This window comes from Canis aureus, chromosome 3 (assembly GCF_053574225.1).
Source record: "Canis aureus isolate CA01 chromosome 3, VMU_Caureus_v.1.0, whole genome shotgun sequence".
NCBI lineage: Eukaryota > Metazoa > Chordata > Mammalia > Carnivora > Canidae > Canis > Canis aureus.
The window spans coordinates 21,094,615-21,108,383 of NC_135613.1; the positions used below are offsets into that span (position 1 = coordinate 21,094,615).

At 49.0% G+C, this 13,769-nt stretch overlaps 1 protein-coding gene across 1 annotated transcript in view; it reads right to left on the minus strand.

Moving 5' to 3' along the window:
* Window positions 1–987: 987 nt before the first annotated feature.
* Window positions 988–13,769, minus strand: part of COTL1 (coactosin like F-actin binding protein 1) — a 37,625-nt gene continuing 24,843 nt past the window's right edge. The window contains exon 4 of the mRNA XM_077891041.1: window positions 988–2,304. Within this exon, the coding sequence (XP_077747167.1) occupies window positions 2,194–2,304 (111 nt within the window). The 3' untranslated portion in view covers window positions 988–2,193. The remainder of the gene's footprint in view (window positions 2,305–13,769) is intronic.

A 13,769-nucleotide genomic window follows, 5' to 3' on the forward strand; every position in this document is an offset into this window, starting at 1 on the left:
ATAATCCTTTCTGCCCCTTTTGCCTTCCAACCCATCCCAGCAGGTAACACTGCTGCTGATGTTGCAGACGGGGTACCGGAGGCCCAGAGAGGTTAACTAACTTGCCTTAAGCCACAGAGCTGCAGGCAGAGGGCAGGTATTAGCACCCATCATGGCCGGGGTGGGCTGGGGGCAGCCTTCCCCACACCTGCCAGGGTCCTTCCCACTCTGATTTGGGTTCAGCCCTGTCCCCGCCCCGCAATCAGCTCCTCCACATCGGGTTGTCTGTGTGTCTGAGGCTCCTCCGGCCTCATTCTGGGTTCCCACCGGGGCTGGCGTGCTGGAAATCGAGTTTTTGAGCTCTAGGACAGCCGCAGAAAGGCCGTGGCAGCCCAGCCAAGGAGGGCGCTTTCCCTCAGCTTTTCCTGAAAAGACAGAGTGGAGGGTTCTGGCCACTCAGGGGGTGCCTCTGTTCTGCTGCCACCTGCCTGTCCCTGTCCCTCCGGCAGGGCCTCTCCGCTGCCCTCCCGGGCACGGCGCCAGGGGCACTGGGAGACCTGGGTTCCAATCCCAGCTCTGCCACCTGCTAGCTGGGTGGCCTCAGGTGACTCACTCCAACTCCCTGAGCCTGTTTCCATAAAACAGGAATATAAACAGTACCTGTTTCTTCAGGTTGTCATTAAAAATTAAATAAGCTAGGGACTCCTGGGTGGCTCAGTGGTTGAGCATCTGCCTTTGGCCCAGGGCATGATCCTGGAGACCTGGGATTGAGTCCCACACCGGGCTCCCCATATGGAGCCTGCTTCTCCCTCTGCCTGTGTCTCTGCCTCTCTCTGTCTCTCATGAATGAATAAATAAATAAAATCTTTAAAAAACAATTAAATGAGCTACTGAATATGAACGTGCCTTGCCCCCAAGAGCTCCAGGAATTCCTGTTAGATCTGAACACAATGACTGTCTTTGTTGGTACAGTAGAGAAAGCAGCTTTATAAGACAAATCAGACAAACTTGTTTTTTGAAAAACAAAAAAAAAACCATGTTTATTTCTGTAAACTGCTTGAGGGCAGATGTTCTTCACAACCCCAATACAGCACAGATTTCCTACCCCCAAATGAAATGAGCAAGGAAAAGAAGAAAGAACAACACAAACTGTGCTCATGAAGAACCAAGCCAATCTCATCTTTCTTTGAAAAAAAAAAAAAAAATCCTTTTGAAGGCGTGGTGCAGAGCCAAGGTGAACACCACAGCTTTGGTGCCACAAGGGCAGGGACCCGCTCCCCCAGCGGCTCAGTGGCAGAGCCAGCCCTTGCCCCTGCCCCTGCTGTCCCTGTCGGCACAGAGGGCCTCCCCGAAAATGGGGGACCAGCCCCCCACTGTACCTGAATTCCAACTGCGTGGCCTGGCCTCCCTCCCAAGCATCCTTGTCACTTTGGGAGCCCCCGAGGGGAACCCTGAAAGACTCTTGGTCACAGATGGCCGTGGACCTGCGCCCCCCACCCCGTGCCACGACGAGACTTCAAGCCAAAGGGGAGGAATGAGCCGCTCCAGACTGCGAGCCAAAGCCGCTGCCGGGCAACTGTTAAGGCAAAATTTCTCTCTTCTGTGCGATGGGTGTCAGGCCTGAACGTCTCACTGCCGAGTACCATCCCTATTGGGACAGATGCGTGGCTTAGGCAACTCTGAATGGGGGGTGAGGGACCCTGGAGCACGCTCAGGGTGGGGGTCTGAGCCGGACGCGTGGGATCGACGTGTGTGCTGGCGAAGACGGCCTCCGACAGGCACGTCGGCCAAGCACGTGGGCGCCACGGGACACTAGACGGCGGCCCGGGCCCCAAGCGATGCGAGCTGGTGGCGAGGGAGGCCAGGCAGGCTACAGGGTAAGAGAGCGCCAGGAAAAGGGGTCACCACAGGAGGCGCCTCGGATCTGATGATGTGCATGGCGTGGCATCAAAATGATTTTCCTTAGAACAAGCAAGAGGGTGCAAAAAAAAAGGACATAAAAGAAAGATGTTCCATGAGCTTCAGGAGATAGGGCGCAGCAGGGCTCAGGGTCAGGGAACGGGGAAGGGGAGGTGGGCTGCAGACGGGGGGCGCGCACTGCCTCTCACGGCGTCTCCGGTCCCTGGTGGGCTGGTGGGCTGGTGGCTGGGGTGGCGGTCCCCTCCCCCGGGGAGCAGACGGATGACTTTGCAAGGGGCAGGGGAAGGGCTGGGGTTACTCCGTCTGGGCGTCGTAATTGGCTCCCCCCGCCTTCTTGAGCTCGCTCTTGATGAAATCTTCTTCCAACTCCTTCCGATCACTGATCACAAACTCTTTAGCAAAATTCTGCAAGAACAAAATGAAACACAGAGTTCCCGTTAAGAAAGGACAGGATCAAAGTGTGGCTGAGCCAACACGCCAGGAAGTCCTGGCATCTAAAATACTAAGAAATGATCAAAATGAAAATGTGGTGGCAGCGTGGTTTGGCAAGAAGTGGAGAAACCGTGACTGGAGATCAGGAAATGGGTGAGGTTGGGATGTAGTCTAGTCCCAAGACCAAGGAGATGGGCCAAGGTCAGACCAGGCTCGAATGCTGGCACTGTCATTTTTCTGGCTGTGTGACCTTGGGCAAGTCCCTTCAACTCTTTTGCTTCAGTTTCCTTGTCTGTGAAAGACCAACCTGTCCGGAGAAGAATAGGAGAGGAGGTCGGAAGGCAGGCTGGTGTGCTGGTAAGTGTTTAACGTCAGGCTGGCTATCCAAAACGAAAGGAAGAGAGAGAGAAAAGCCCTGAACTATAGCTCAGGCCTATCTCCTACCATAATTGGTTTCAGCCACCGTGATGAGCTGACTGGAAAGAGCCACTGTCTCCCCTGGGAGTGCACAGGCTTCAACCATAAAACCTGAATATGTGAAGCAGGTGATCTGGCTTTATTCAAGAACTCCAAGCCATGAAGAATCAACAGTTATTTTGGTATGCAGATCACGAGACTTCAAAAAACTAGGAAAATTTCAGGATGGTGAAAGGTAAGAACGTAAAGAAATTTACCAAAATACAAACAACAAGTCTAAAGGTCAGAAAATCATCCCCCCTCCCCCCAAAAATGGCTTGCCATTTGCCATGCCAAGCCACTAAGGAAATAGTGTAAGCAATTAACACCGTTTATTAAGAACCTATGGATACCAGACATGGTCACACGCCAGCAAACATAATTCTTAACACTCTTTAATATGACCCAGCAATTCTACCCCTTGTTCTACCCTTGTCTCGAGACAAGGGAAATGAAAGCACATATCCCCACAAACACTTGGACACAAATATTCACAGCAGCGTTATTGATGACAGCCCAAAAAGTAGAAACCACCCAGATGTCTGTCAACAGAAGAGTGGGTAGACAAATTATAGTCTGTCCATATGACGGAACATTATTCAGTCACAAAAAGGAATGAGGTGCTACTACACAACATCATGGATGAGTCGCAAAACCATCATGCTGAGTGAAAGAAGCCAGACACAAAGGACCATGTCTTGTAGGATTCCATTTATATAAAATATCCAGAAAAGGCAATCCACAGGGCAGCTCCGGTGGCGCAGTGGTTTAGCACCGCCTGCAGCCCAGGGCGTGATCCTGGAGACCCTGGATCGAGTCCCAGTTCAGGCTCTCTGTATGATGCCTGCTTCTCCCTCTGCCTGCTCTCTGTCTCTATGAATAAATAAATAAAATCTTAAAAAAAAAAAAAAAGGCAATCCACAGAGACAGAAGTAGATTTGTGGCTTTCAGGGACTGGAGAGGGTATGGGGAGCGAGTACTAACAGGGACATGGTTTCTTCTGAGGAGAGGAAAATGTTTGGGAACTAGATAGGGATAGTGGTTGCACAACACTGTGAGTGTACTAAATGCCAATGAATTGTATAGTTTAAAATAGCTAGTTTTATGTTATGTGAATTTTACCTTAATTAAAAAAAAAAAGACTACAGGGACACCTGTAGTGGTTGAGCATCTGCCTTTGGCTCAAGGAGTGATCCCAGGGTCCTGGGTTCAGGTCCCAAATCGGGCTCCCCGCAAGGAGGCTGCTTCTCCCTCTGCCTGTGTCTCTGCCTCTCTCTGAATACATGAATAAAATCTTAAAAAAAAATAAGTCACCATGCCTTTTAGAAGAATGAGTAAACCAAGAGAACACTCAAGGTCATGTTTTGCATATAAAGACAAACCATTTACCATGCCAAACCACTAAGATACCAACAGAGAGGGGAAGGTTAATTAATATTTATCAAGTAACTAATATGTGCCAGGTGCAGCCTCACACATCTTCTCACTTAATCCTCCCCTTCAGCATATTAGCTTTTTTTTTTTTTAAGATAAGATCCATGGGTTGGGCTTGAAGAGATTGTGTAACTAGCCCAGAATGACTAAACATCCTTCTGACTCTTTCTATTCCCATTCCATCATACTGTGCTGCTCAGCATTGGTGTCTGCCTTCAGACAGTGACCAAACACAAGTTGGACGTATGGGCTGGGAAGGGGAACTGAGAATTAACGTGTTTCTCAACCTGAGCCCCAGGGGTATGGGGGGGAGAGGCAGAGAGTAGAGGAGGAGGAAGCCAACAGCTCGAGATGCCTCTAGCAGGAAGTCCAAAGTTCCCCTGCTTTCTGATAGCTATATATGGCAATCTAAAGAAATAAGAACACTCCGGTTCATGTCTGTTAGCCATTAGAAGATTTAGATTAAGAAGAAGTTTGATAAGGCACTAAGAAATCTACAGTAAAACTGTACATGGAGCTATGCAGAATCCAACTTAAAACCATGAGTATATGAGAAGTCAAATCACAACCAAAATAAGGAGCAACCCAGAAGAACAGAATCTAGTAAAAACAAACATAACAATAAACGTAAATGAACAAAATTATCCCCCCCCAAAACAGCTATGTCTCAGGCTACCCAAAAATACCCCCCTAAATTTTATGCTACATACTGAGACATGATTTAAAAATCAAAAGGAGGGCAGCCCCAGTGGTGCAGCAGTTTAGTGCCACCTGCAGCCCAGGGTGTGATCCTGGGGACCCTGGATCGAGTCCCACATCAGGCTCCTTGCATGGAGCCTGCTTCTCCCTCTGCCTGTGTCTCTGCCTCTCTCTCTCTCTGTGTGTGTCTCTCATGAATGAATAAATAAAATCTTTTTAAAAAATAAAAATCAAAAGGATAGGCAAAAAATGATTATATCAAAAAAGTACATAGAGAAGCAACCTCACCCACTCCCACTTGGGCATAGCACCTGCCCTCCAGGGGGGCAAAAGAGTGGGAGGGGTGGAGCCACGTAGAGAGGGCCCCAGCAGGCCTCCCCCACACAGGATGCTTGGCACCCCCAGAGGCTTCAAAGGTGAATTGACACTTCCCCTCAGGGTGTGGATGCTACAAAAAGTCCCCAAAAGGCCTGAGTCAACCTAAAACCCAACCCACATTGACCCCCTCTGTTCCTTCCAGCAAGCAGTCCTTGGAACGGGCCTTCCACTTGGTCGGGTGGACAGCAGCACCCCCAGGGAGTGGGCTTCATTGTGACATTTCAAAAAGAGGCAGAAACAGCAAAACCAGTTCTGTAGGTGGCCAGACCCCGACCTGGGAGCAACACACCAGATGGGAAGGAGTCTCTGTAAGGACCAGTCCCCAGCTGAGAACCACAAAAGACAAGTCTGAGCAAAGCACGGCCACCACCTCCCCGCTTTGCTCACACCTCCACTGTCAGCCACTGTCCCTAGCACCCTCCGCGTGTCACCAAACACCTACAGGGCAGAGGTAGGTGACAGCGAAGGCTGCAGGAGTCAGAGGCAATTCCTGACTTCGAAGGAGACAGAGCCCAGAGCAATGCTCACACATAGGGAGCTTTTCATTTTCTATTAGCCATGGTGGAAAAAAAGTAAAAAGAACCAGGTGACTAATAATTTTCATAGGATTTTTTAATCTAACTTTATATATCCAAAATACTGCCATTCTAACATGTAACCAACACACACAATCATTAATGGGAGCTTCTACATTCTTTTCTCCGTAGTTTTAGAAACCCAGCGTGCATTTTACACATACAACTGCTGATAGGGCGGGTCCAGATAGAACAGGAAAGAGTCCAAAAGAATAATGTGCTCAGTCAAGGAGAATCATTAATCATAAAAGAGCTGAGCTGATATGCGTGGAGGAGGGGGAGCTTTTGGAAGCCTGGAAATGTTCTATATCCTGATCTGGAATTGAAAAAAAAAAAAAAGAGAGAGAGAGAGAGCTCTTAAAACTCTGACATTCACCCCATCATTTGGTTGAAAAGTACCAAGAAATGCAGAAAGGGGAAGCAATTCATCCCAAAACACACAGCAGCCTCATGGCAGGGGCCTTTGGGGCAGGTTCTGGCCCTGGTCTTTCCTGCCCTCCCTTCCACTACTCTAGACTGCCCATCCTTCCCACCACAGCCTCTGTTATACCCTGAAGGCCACATGTCAAAGATTTCAAAGCAAAAGGTGCCAGTCTGGAGGCATGGTCACCTGTGGTTCTAGAAAGATGTTTGTCATATGTGGGAACACTCCATCCCTGGCTGATAGCTTCCAGGAAGGGTCACTATCCCCTTTCCTTTTTTTTTTTTTTTTTGCCATGGAAGGACTTTTCTAAGGAAGAGGCTCATCCAGCTAAATCTGACTCCAGGATGGCCTGCAAACATGCAGTAACCAAGCTTAGGACACATTTGTCCCTGTAACTTTTCTCAAGTGCACATATGTTCATATTTCAAAAATGTAAGACAGACATTGCTTCCAGTGAAAGCCTCCAGTGGTCGCTTCCACAGAAGGCAACTCTAGGACAGATCAGAGTGAGGCTCTGTACATAGTCAAGAATCTGTTTGTAAAGCTGGTTTAAGAAGCGTTTAAATATTTTCCTATCTTTGGTTTTAAACCATCTCACTTTTTTCCTAACTTTTTTTTTTAAGTAGTCTCCACACCCAGTGTGGAGCCCAACGTGGGGCTTGAGATCAAGCCTTGAGCTGAGATCAAGAGTTACACACTTAACCAACTGAGCCCAGGTCCCCCTCAACCGTCTCACTTTTAAACAGCTCCCAATTGCCTGGGTTTAAACACCAACTTCAGTGCTAAAGTGTGCTGGGTGTGGATTTGGACCACACACAAACAGGAACAGTTGTCCATTTGCATCTCTAGCAGGCAGCACTCCCCAGGGACTTACCCCTGCACCCTGGGACTTACCACCACCCCTCCACTTCACGCCCCTCACTCAGTCTCCTCATGTGCAAAGGCAGACAATAAGACCTGCATTCTGGTGCCGTGCAAAGGGTCTGATGAGTGTGCAGAAGGCTTGGACACTCGAGGAGAGCTCCCCAAAATGATTAGATGATAGTTTAAGTGATCCTGGGTTTATCTTTGTTCTCAAGATTGTCAGGGGAATCTGAGATGAAAAATTTCCTGAAACACTGCAAGTGAAAGCACAGGGAGTGGCAGGTTCCTCTTCCTTCACTCACAATGGTTTCTTCAACCCCATCATTTATTTTAACGAAGGAAAGTCCAGGCAATTCCTCAGAATAACCAAGGCAGTGACACAGGCATCTCCTCGCCCTTGCAGAGAGAAGACAGCAAATCCAGCTGCACACCCAAAAGCTGGGCATAGGGTTAGCCCTGGGAGGGCTGGCAGGAAGCCTGTTGGGGTAGAAATGTCGTCTCCTACCCAGAACACCAGGACTGGGGTGAGTTGCTAACCTCTGCAGAGAACGTGGGTGCAGAGAAAGATGTGGGAAGAGAAAATGAGTGTGGAGTCTTTGACAGCTAAGCTTGTGATGTCAGCAATCCGCATTTCTACAAAATGGGGCAAGGGAAGAGAGGGGACCTTCATTGCACCTAAAGATAACGAGAGCTAATGACATTCATTCTTCTAACAAATATGTGCTAAGCACCTGTTCTATACCAGACATTCTCCTAGGTCCTGGGAAGGCACAAGTCTGGTGCTTAGGGCTCTCTCTGAGAGCCTGAGAGCATGTGAAGAGACCCAGGGGGTCCTAAAACACCCTGAGGGAAGCAGTCAATGGCTCTGGGCCCTGGTCTCTATATCTGTGAAAGAAGAGGGCTAGACAACAGGTTCTCCTGATACTTTCCCACCAGCCATCCAACGCTTTTCACCTAAGGCCCTTGGGCACATGGGACAAAATTCCACCTCAGAGGCCAGAATCTGAGGAGCAGTGGGGAAAACTGGCACAGAAAAGTCAACTATGAGATCAGAGGCTGGCTTTCAACAGGAAGATGTGCGCTAGCTTCAGGCCCATCCCAAACCCCTGCAGAGAAGTTGGGGGGGCGGGGGGGATAGAAGCTCTCCTCCCAGGGTGTGAGATGGTATAGGGGGTGGACAAGACACATGCTGGCTGGAATAATGTATCGTTTCCCCAAGTGGATAAAGATAAATTATAAACCAAAGACCTCAGTGTGCTGAGGGAAAGAAGTCGGTGCCCCGCAGCCTGCATCTTGCTAGGAGAAAGGACACCTCCCAGGAACATGTGAAATGCACAGCATCAACCCCGCTGAGTGTTCAGCTGCCAACCCCTCTGGGTCCCCCACACTTGCCCTCCTACAACCATTCTAATGAGCTTCAAAAGCCAAGGTTTTCAAAATCCTTCCAGCAAGGTGTAATTTACTCAAAAAGAACAGGTTCTTGTAACAGGCATGAGTCATCATAGAAAAGGGAAAAAACAAACAGCAAAATGGTACAGTCTAGCGTTCGGCAGATTTGGGAACAGAGGCACCTGCGTCACGCAGCAAAGTCACAAATGACATTACCCTACTTGGTAGGGAGAAAACAGAGGATAAGAGAGAGGCATTCGGTCACATTTCAGGTGGTCGCCGGGGAACGGTCCCATCTCCCAAGACGGATGGCAAGGGGGCGTGATGTTCTAGTGCATGCTGGGGAGGGCTGGGCCAAAACTAAACAGGGGCAGTTGCCCATACACCTCAAATCCTGACCCCAGGGAGGGTCACCCACCTCTTTAGCATTTGGGGGACCACCTGGATTCTGAGCCCGGCTCTCCTGACCACGGACGTTTACATAAGTCCCGACTCCCCTCTGCCTGATGTCTGACTATGGCTACGTCTAGATCGGGAATGGCAGGAATGTGGGAGACATACTTCACTCCTCCTGCATCCACCGCAGACGTCATAATCAGGACACTTTTCTCACAAGTCCAGACTTAGCATCAGAAGCCTTCTTAACCCAGAGCCCTGCTATCGATTGATCGATTGACAAGCACAGTTAAATCAAGGTTTTCAATTTCCGCCTGGTCAAAATTGTGCCCAGCATTTCTTGTTCCTCAGCCACACCCACTTTGGGGGAGTTTTCCCCAGGAAATAATTCAACAGTTTTTTGGGGTTTTTTTTTTTTTTTGTAATTATAACATATACTCACAGATGTTCGTTGTCAGTAAACACCAGACTGTTTTCACTTTTCAACAAAACCTGAATAAGTAAATAGTATCTACATCGAATACTTCATAGACATCAGAGACTTTTATACGAGATTTTATTTAATTTTTATGATCCCACGAGTTAGATGTTATCCTCCCAAATGCAGGGAAGTGAAGTAGCCAGCAAAAGGTCACACCTGCCGAGTGATGGGCTAAGCTTGGAACCTACAATTAAGCCTGTGCCAAGGTCTTTACCAGAAGAGTACGCACACATGTGCTATAGTCACTGACCAGAAAAGTATTCAGACATTAAAATTATCAATCCAAAAACACACTTATGGAGTGTTAAGTGAGAAGACACAGGCTGTACCTCTGCTGTGATTAATCACATTTGGAAAACACGATCCATGTGGCAAGGGCTCTATGGGAGTCAGCAGGAATCAGAAATTGCTGTGTGAGGCGGGGGTGGTTGATCATTATTTCCCTCCTTCTCTTTGTCTGAACCAGTTTTAAAAACCACAATGCCCTGGGGGAGAAAACAGGGTGCCTGGGGCTTGTTCCAGGAGGGACTCTCAAAGGCAGCATATCCAGGAAAAAATAATGACAAGAGAAGTACAAAAATGAGGCATGGTGCATGGAAGAGCCGAGATACGGGGGAAAAACCAAAGGACACAGCTGCACAGAGTACAGGCAGCGCCAGCCCAACAGGAACATGGGGTACACGTGTCCCCCATTGAAGAGGAGCTATCTGGATGCGGTGCCCTGGCTCCTTTGGTGAGGACCTGCCCGTTTCCTAGTCTGGGTCCCCACAGTGGGGAAACTGTATGCTGGTGACCGTGTCAGGAATCGCTGCGTGGGGCATGGGGGGCCAGCTGCTGGCCGGGAACAGGCATGGGCAGGCCACCACCGGCTGCCAGGGCCCTGGAACCCATCTGGGCCTTCGTGAGAGGTACGCAGGGCCCCGCCTGTGGGCAGAACTCTTTGCTTGTGAAAGTGGCTTCCATTTATGTGTCAGGCTCAGAGTGTGGGGTGTCTACCCCTCTCTCCTAAGAGCTTGTAACTTCTGGTTAGCAGGAGCCCAGAGTGAGCCACACGGCTCCCCACCGTACAGGTGGCCTCTGATCCCCCACCCTCTGCTTCTGCCTTGGCTCAAGGACTCCGCCTCCACATCTGAATATTGGGTGTAATAACAGCAGCTGGCCCACAATGACGGATCCTGGCTCCCATCCTGATACCCACACGGCCCTTCACAGGCTGCTGGGAGCATTGTATTTCCTATCAGGTAGTTTGTGTCTTAAACAAGCAACAAAAAGCCCCCCTGCCCAGGCCCAGGTGAAATGCATGAGCACAAAAGGCCCTTTCTGGTTCTGAGAATAAAGAGCCTTTCCATAAACCGCCTCGTAAACATTCCTGGTGAAAACAAACAGCTGACACCCTCTGGAGACCCACGAAGCAGCCACAGCCAGTTCCCAGAGTGCTGGGTCCCCAGAGTGCTGAGCGGCAGCGAATGCTCTGAAGGCAGAACAGCAGCCCCATAAATCTCATGACACCACAATCTCAGGAGTGCGGGTTCTCCCGGCCGACCAGGCCAGCTCTCCCCTCTGCGTGCAACTGAAATAAAAGCAGAGCCCTTGGAAGTTCCAGTCCACCCTCAAATCCGTCCCTGAGTGTAACTGGCTTCCACAGTTTCATGCCATCCTGAGACTAATTAGTGGACATTTAGGGATGTTCTTCTTCTGTCCTAGGACTACGCAAAAAGACACAATCTGATGCCTATGGGAACAGATTCGCTTCTTCACTTTTTAGCACCTGTCTTTCGCACTCTTCTAGACTCAAGGAGTGCTCTGTAGTACAGCAGCCATGGTCTCTGCCCTCAAGATTGCCTCCTAGGGTCAGCTATTTACAATTCATGGAATCTCTAATTCATAGGTTCGTAGTAGAAACACAGATAAAGGAGCCATTAATTCTGATTGAGGCGGGTAGGAGAATGGTGTAAAAAATGAAAGTTTTGAAGGATGGATAAAAGTTCACCATTCACCAAAATAGAGAATCCCTTTGTCCATCCTTTGCATTTCTTTAATCCTTCCAACAGCTCCATGGAAATCTCACATTCTCTTTTCCATAACATCCTTTTCACAGATTCGGAAGATAAAGTTACTTGCCTGAGGTCCCAAAGCAAAAAGTTGACAGAGCTAGAATCTCAACTTGGGTCTCCTACCCACTAAAGCCCATGATCTTTTCCATTTGACGCAGCAGCATTCTTTTTTTTTTTTTTTTTAAACAAGTGCTGAGCAATGATATTCCATTCCCAGTTTTTATTTTAAAGGCTCTACCGACCAAGAAGATTGGGTAAGTTTAAAAATAAATCTAAGAGGTTTATTTCCCGCACAACTTCTCAGACTCTTTAATGTGCCAAGTGAATCTACAGAGGTAGAGTTTCCAAACCGCATGTGGCCTCAGAACATCTTCTTGGCGCTGAGGACTTTGCAAATGTGCAGCAGGACCAGGTGACTGCGTCTGGGCTCTGTGGCCAGGCGGTCTGGGTGCCACGCAATGCCCCGCCACATCTAAGCACGGGAACCCCGAGAAGTTACTTGGCTTCCCAGCACCCTAGACCCCTCGATCTATGAAATGGGGCTAGGGATAGAACTGGCCTTGTGGTGAAGAATAAATGATTTCAATATGGGGAGAGTCCTTCAAAGTGCCAAACACACGGTGGGGGACACAGTAAAACCATTGTCACGAGCGTTCTGAGCATAGTGGTACCCACATGCGGCCCTCCTGCTGGCATGTTAGTAGGTCTTAGCCCTGAGCGGTGAGAGGAGGTCCAGAATCTAAGCCAACCGTGTTCCGGGGGGTAGAAGCCGTCAACATGTACATTAAGCTGATAGTTCCACACGGTCACTGAAACACCATCCCTCCTGCTCCCTGGGGGAAACACGCTTGCTCTCTTTTCCCCATGCTGTACCCTCTGGTCACTCCACTCTGTGGACATTCACAGGATGTTAAAAAATTAATAAAAGGATCACATGAATAAAGCCATTCTGCAAGGCAAGCATGCTGCATCACTGACAGAGTCTGCTCTAAATCAAGACAGCCTGTCCCGGCATGGACAGCAGGACCTGACAGTGGGGACTGCATTGTCCCTCTAATCCCGCACAGACGCCAGGACAATGGGCCGGGTGTTTTGTCCCGGGCATGAGCCAGGCACTTCTGTGCAGCAGACGACAGCTGTGGCGAGGCAGCCACGCATGCTGTCCACCCAGCACAGTCCCCAGACTCAAGTCTGGGTATCACCACTGTCCAGCCCAACCTGCCCAGCAGCCTGTCTGGTTTTGTCTTGCTTTCTCCCATCCCCAGTCACAGACATATCTCAGGTTCTCAGCCTGGCAGCACAGACTAGAGACCCACAATCAAACCTCCTGACTTTTAACTCCTCTGGGCTCCGGCCTAGATCTGCTGCTTGTTAGCCGTGGCTCTGGGGCAAGTCCAAGCCCTGCTCTGGGACTCAGTTTCCCCATCTGTTAAGGCACCTCTGCTGCAGGCAGGTGAGGGATGAATTGTCTGAAGTCAGCACTGGCAAGGCTGGACGAGGCCAGGACCCCTGGTGTTGTTGATGGTGGGGACTCTGGCCCAAGCCATTTGCAGGACATTGGGGCAATGTGGCTCAACCACAGACCTAGCATCTCCTAAGGAAATAATGCACAATGTCGAAAGCTGAGTGTCACAGTGTCGTCTAAAAGAGAAAGTTGGGAATAACAGCAGCAACTACTTCCATGTCTTTACTGAGGTCCAGAGAAGGTAAGCAATGTGCCCAAGGCTGCACAGCAAGCACTGGAGCTGAAATCTGAACCCACACCATCTGGTTCAAAAAGCTCCACTCCAGACCACAGCACCACAATGCCCCTTTGTCCAACAAAATAAAATGAGATTCCTTTAAAGGTCTGATCCATGAACAAAGCACCACACTTTTTTAATGAAAACTTTTCAGACTACGTCAAAACGGAATACGACATAGCAAGTCAACCCACCTGACTCTTCCTTTTATAAATAAGGAAACTATAGCCCAGGAAGGGAGTGAGACTTGCCCACGGCCAGGCAGGGAGTATGAAGACCCATTTTTCTTGATTCTAGTGTCTCTATGTCAGTTTACATTGTCTACATTTCATGCAAAGTACAAGGATGTGGGTATATTACTTTTATGACAATAAAAACCAAGGGCTTATCAATAATCTTAAACTAATAGTCAATCCACTTATTCACATGGAAATCATGGCAAGAGGCAGTTGGGGAAGTGCCACAGTCCACAAGACACAGAATCCAGAGTAGCCCATCTGGAAGGTCCCTTAGAGAACATCTGTTCTGACTCCCTATTAAACAGAG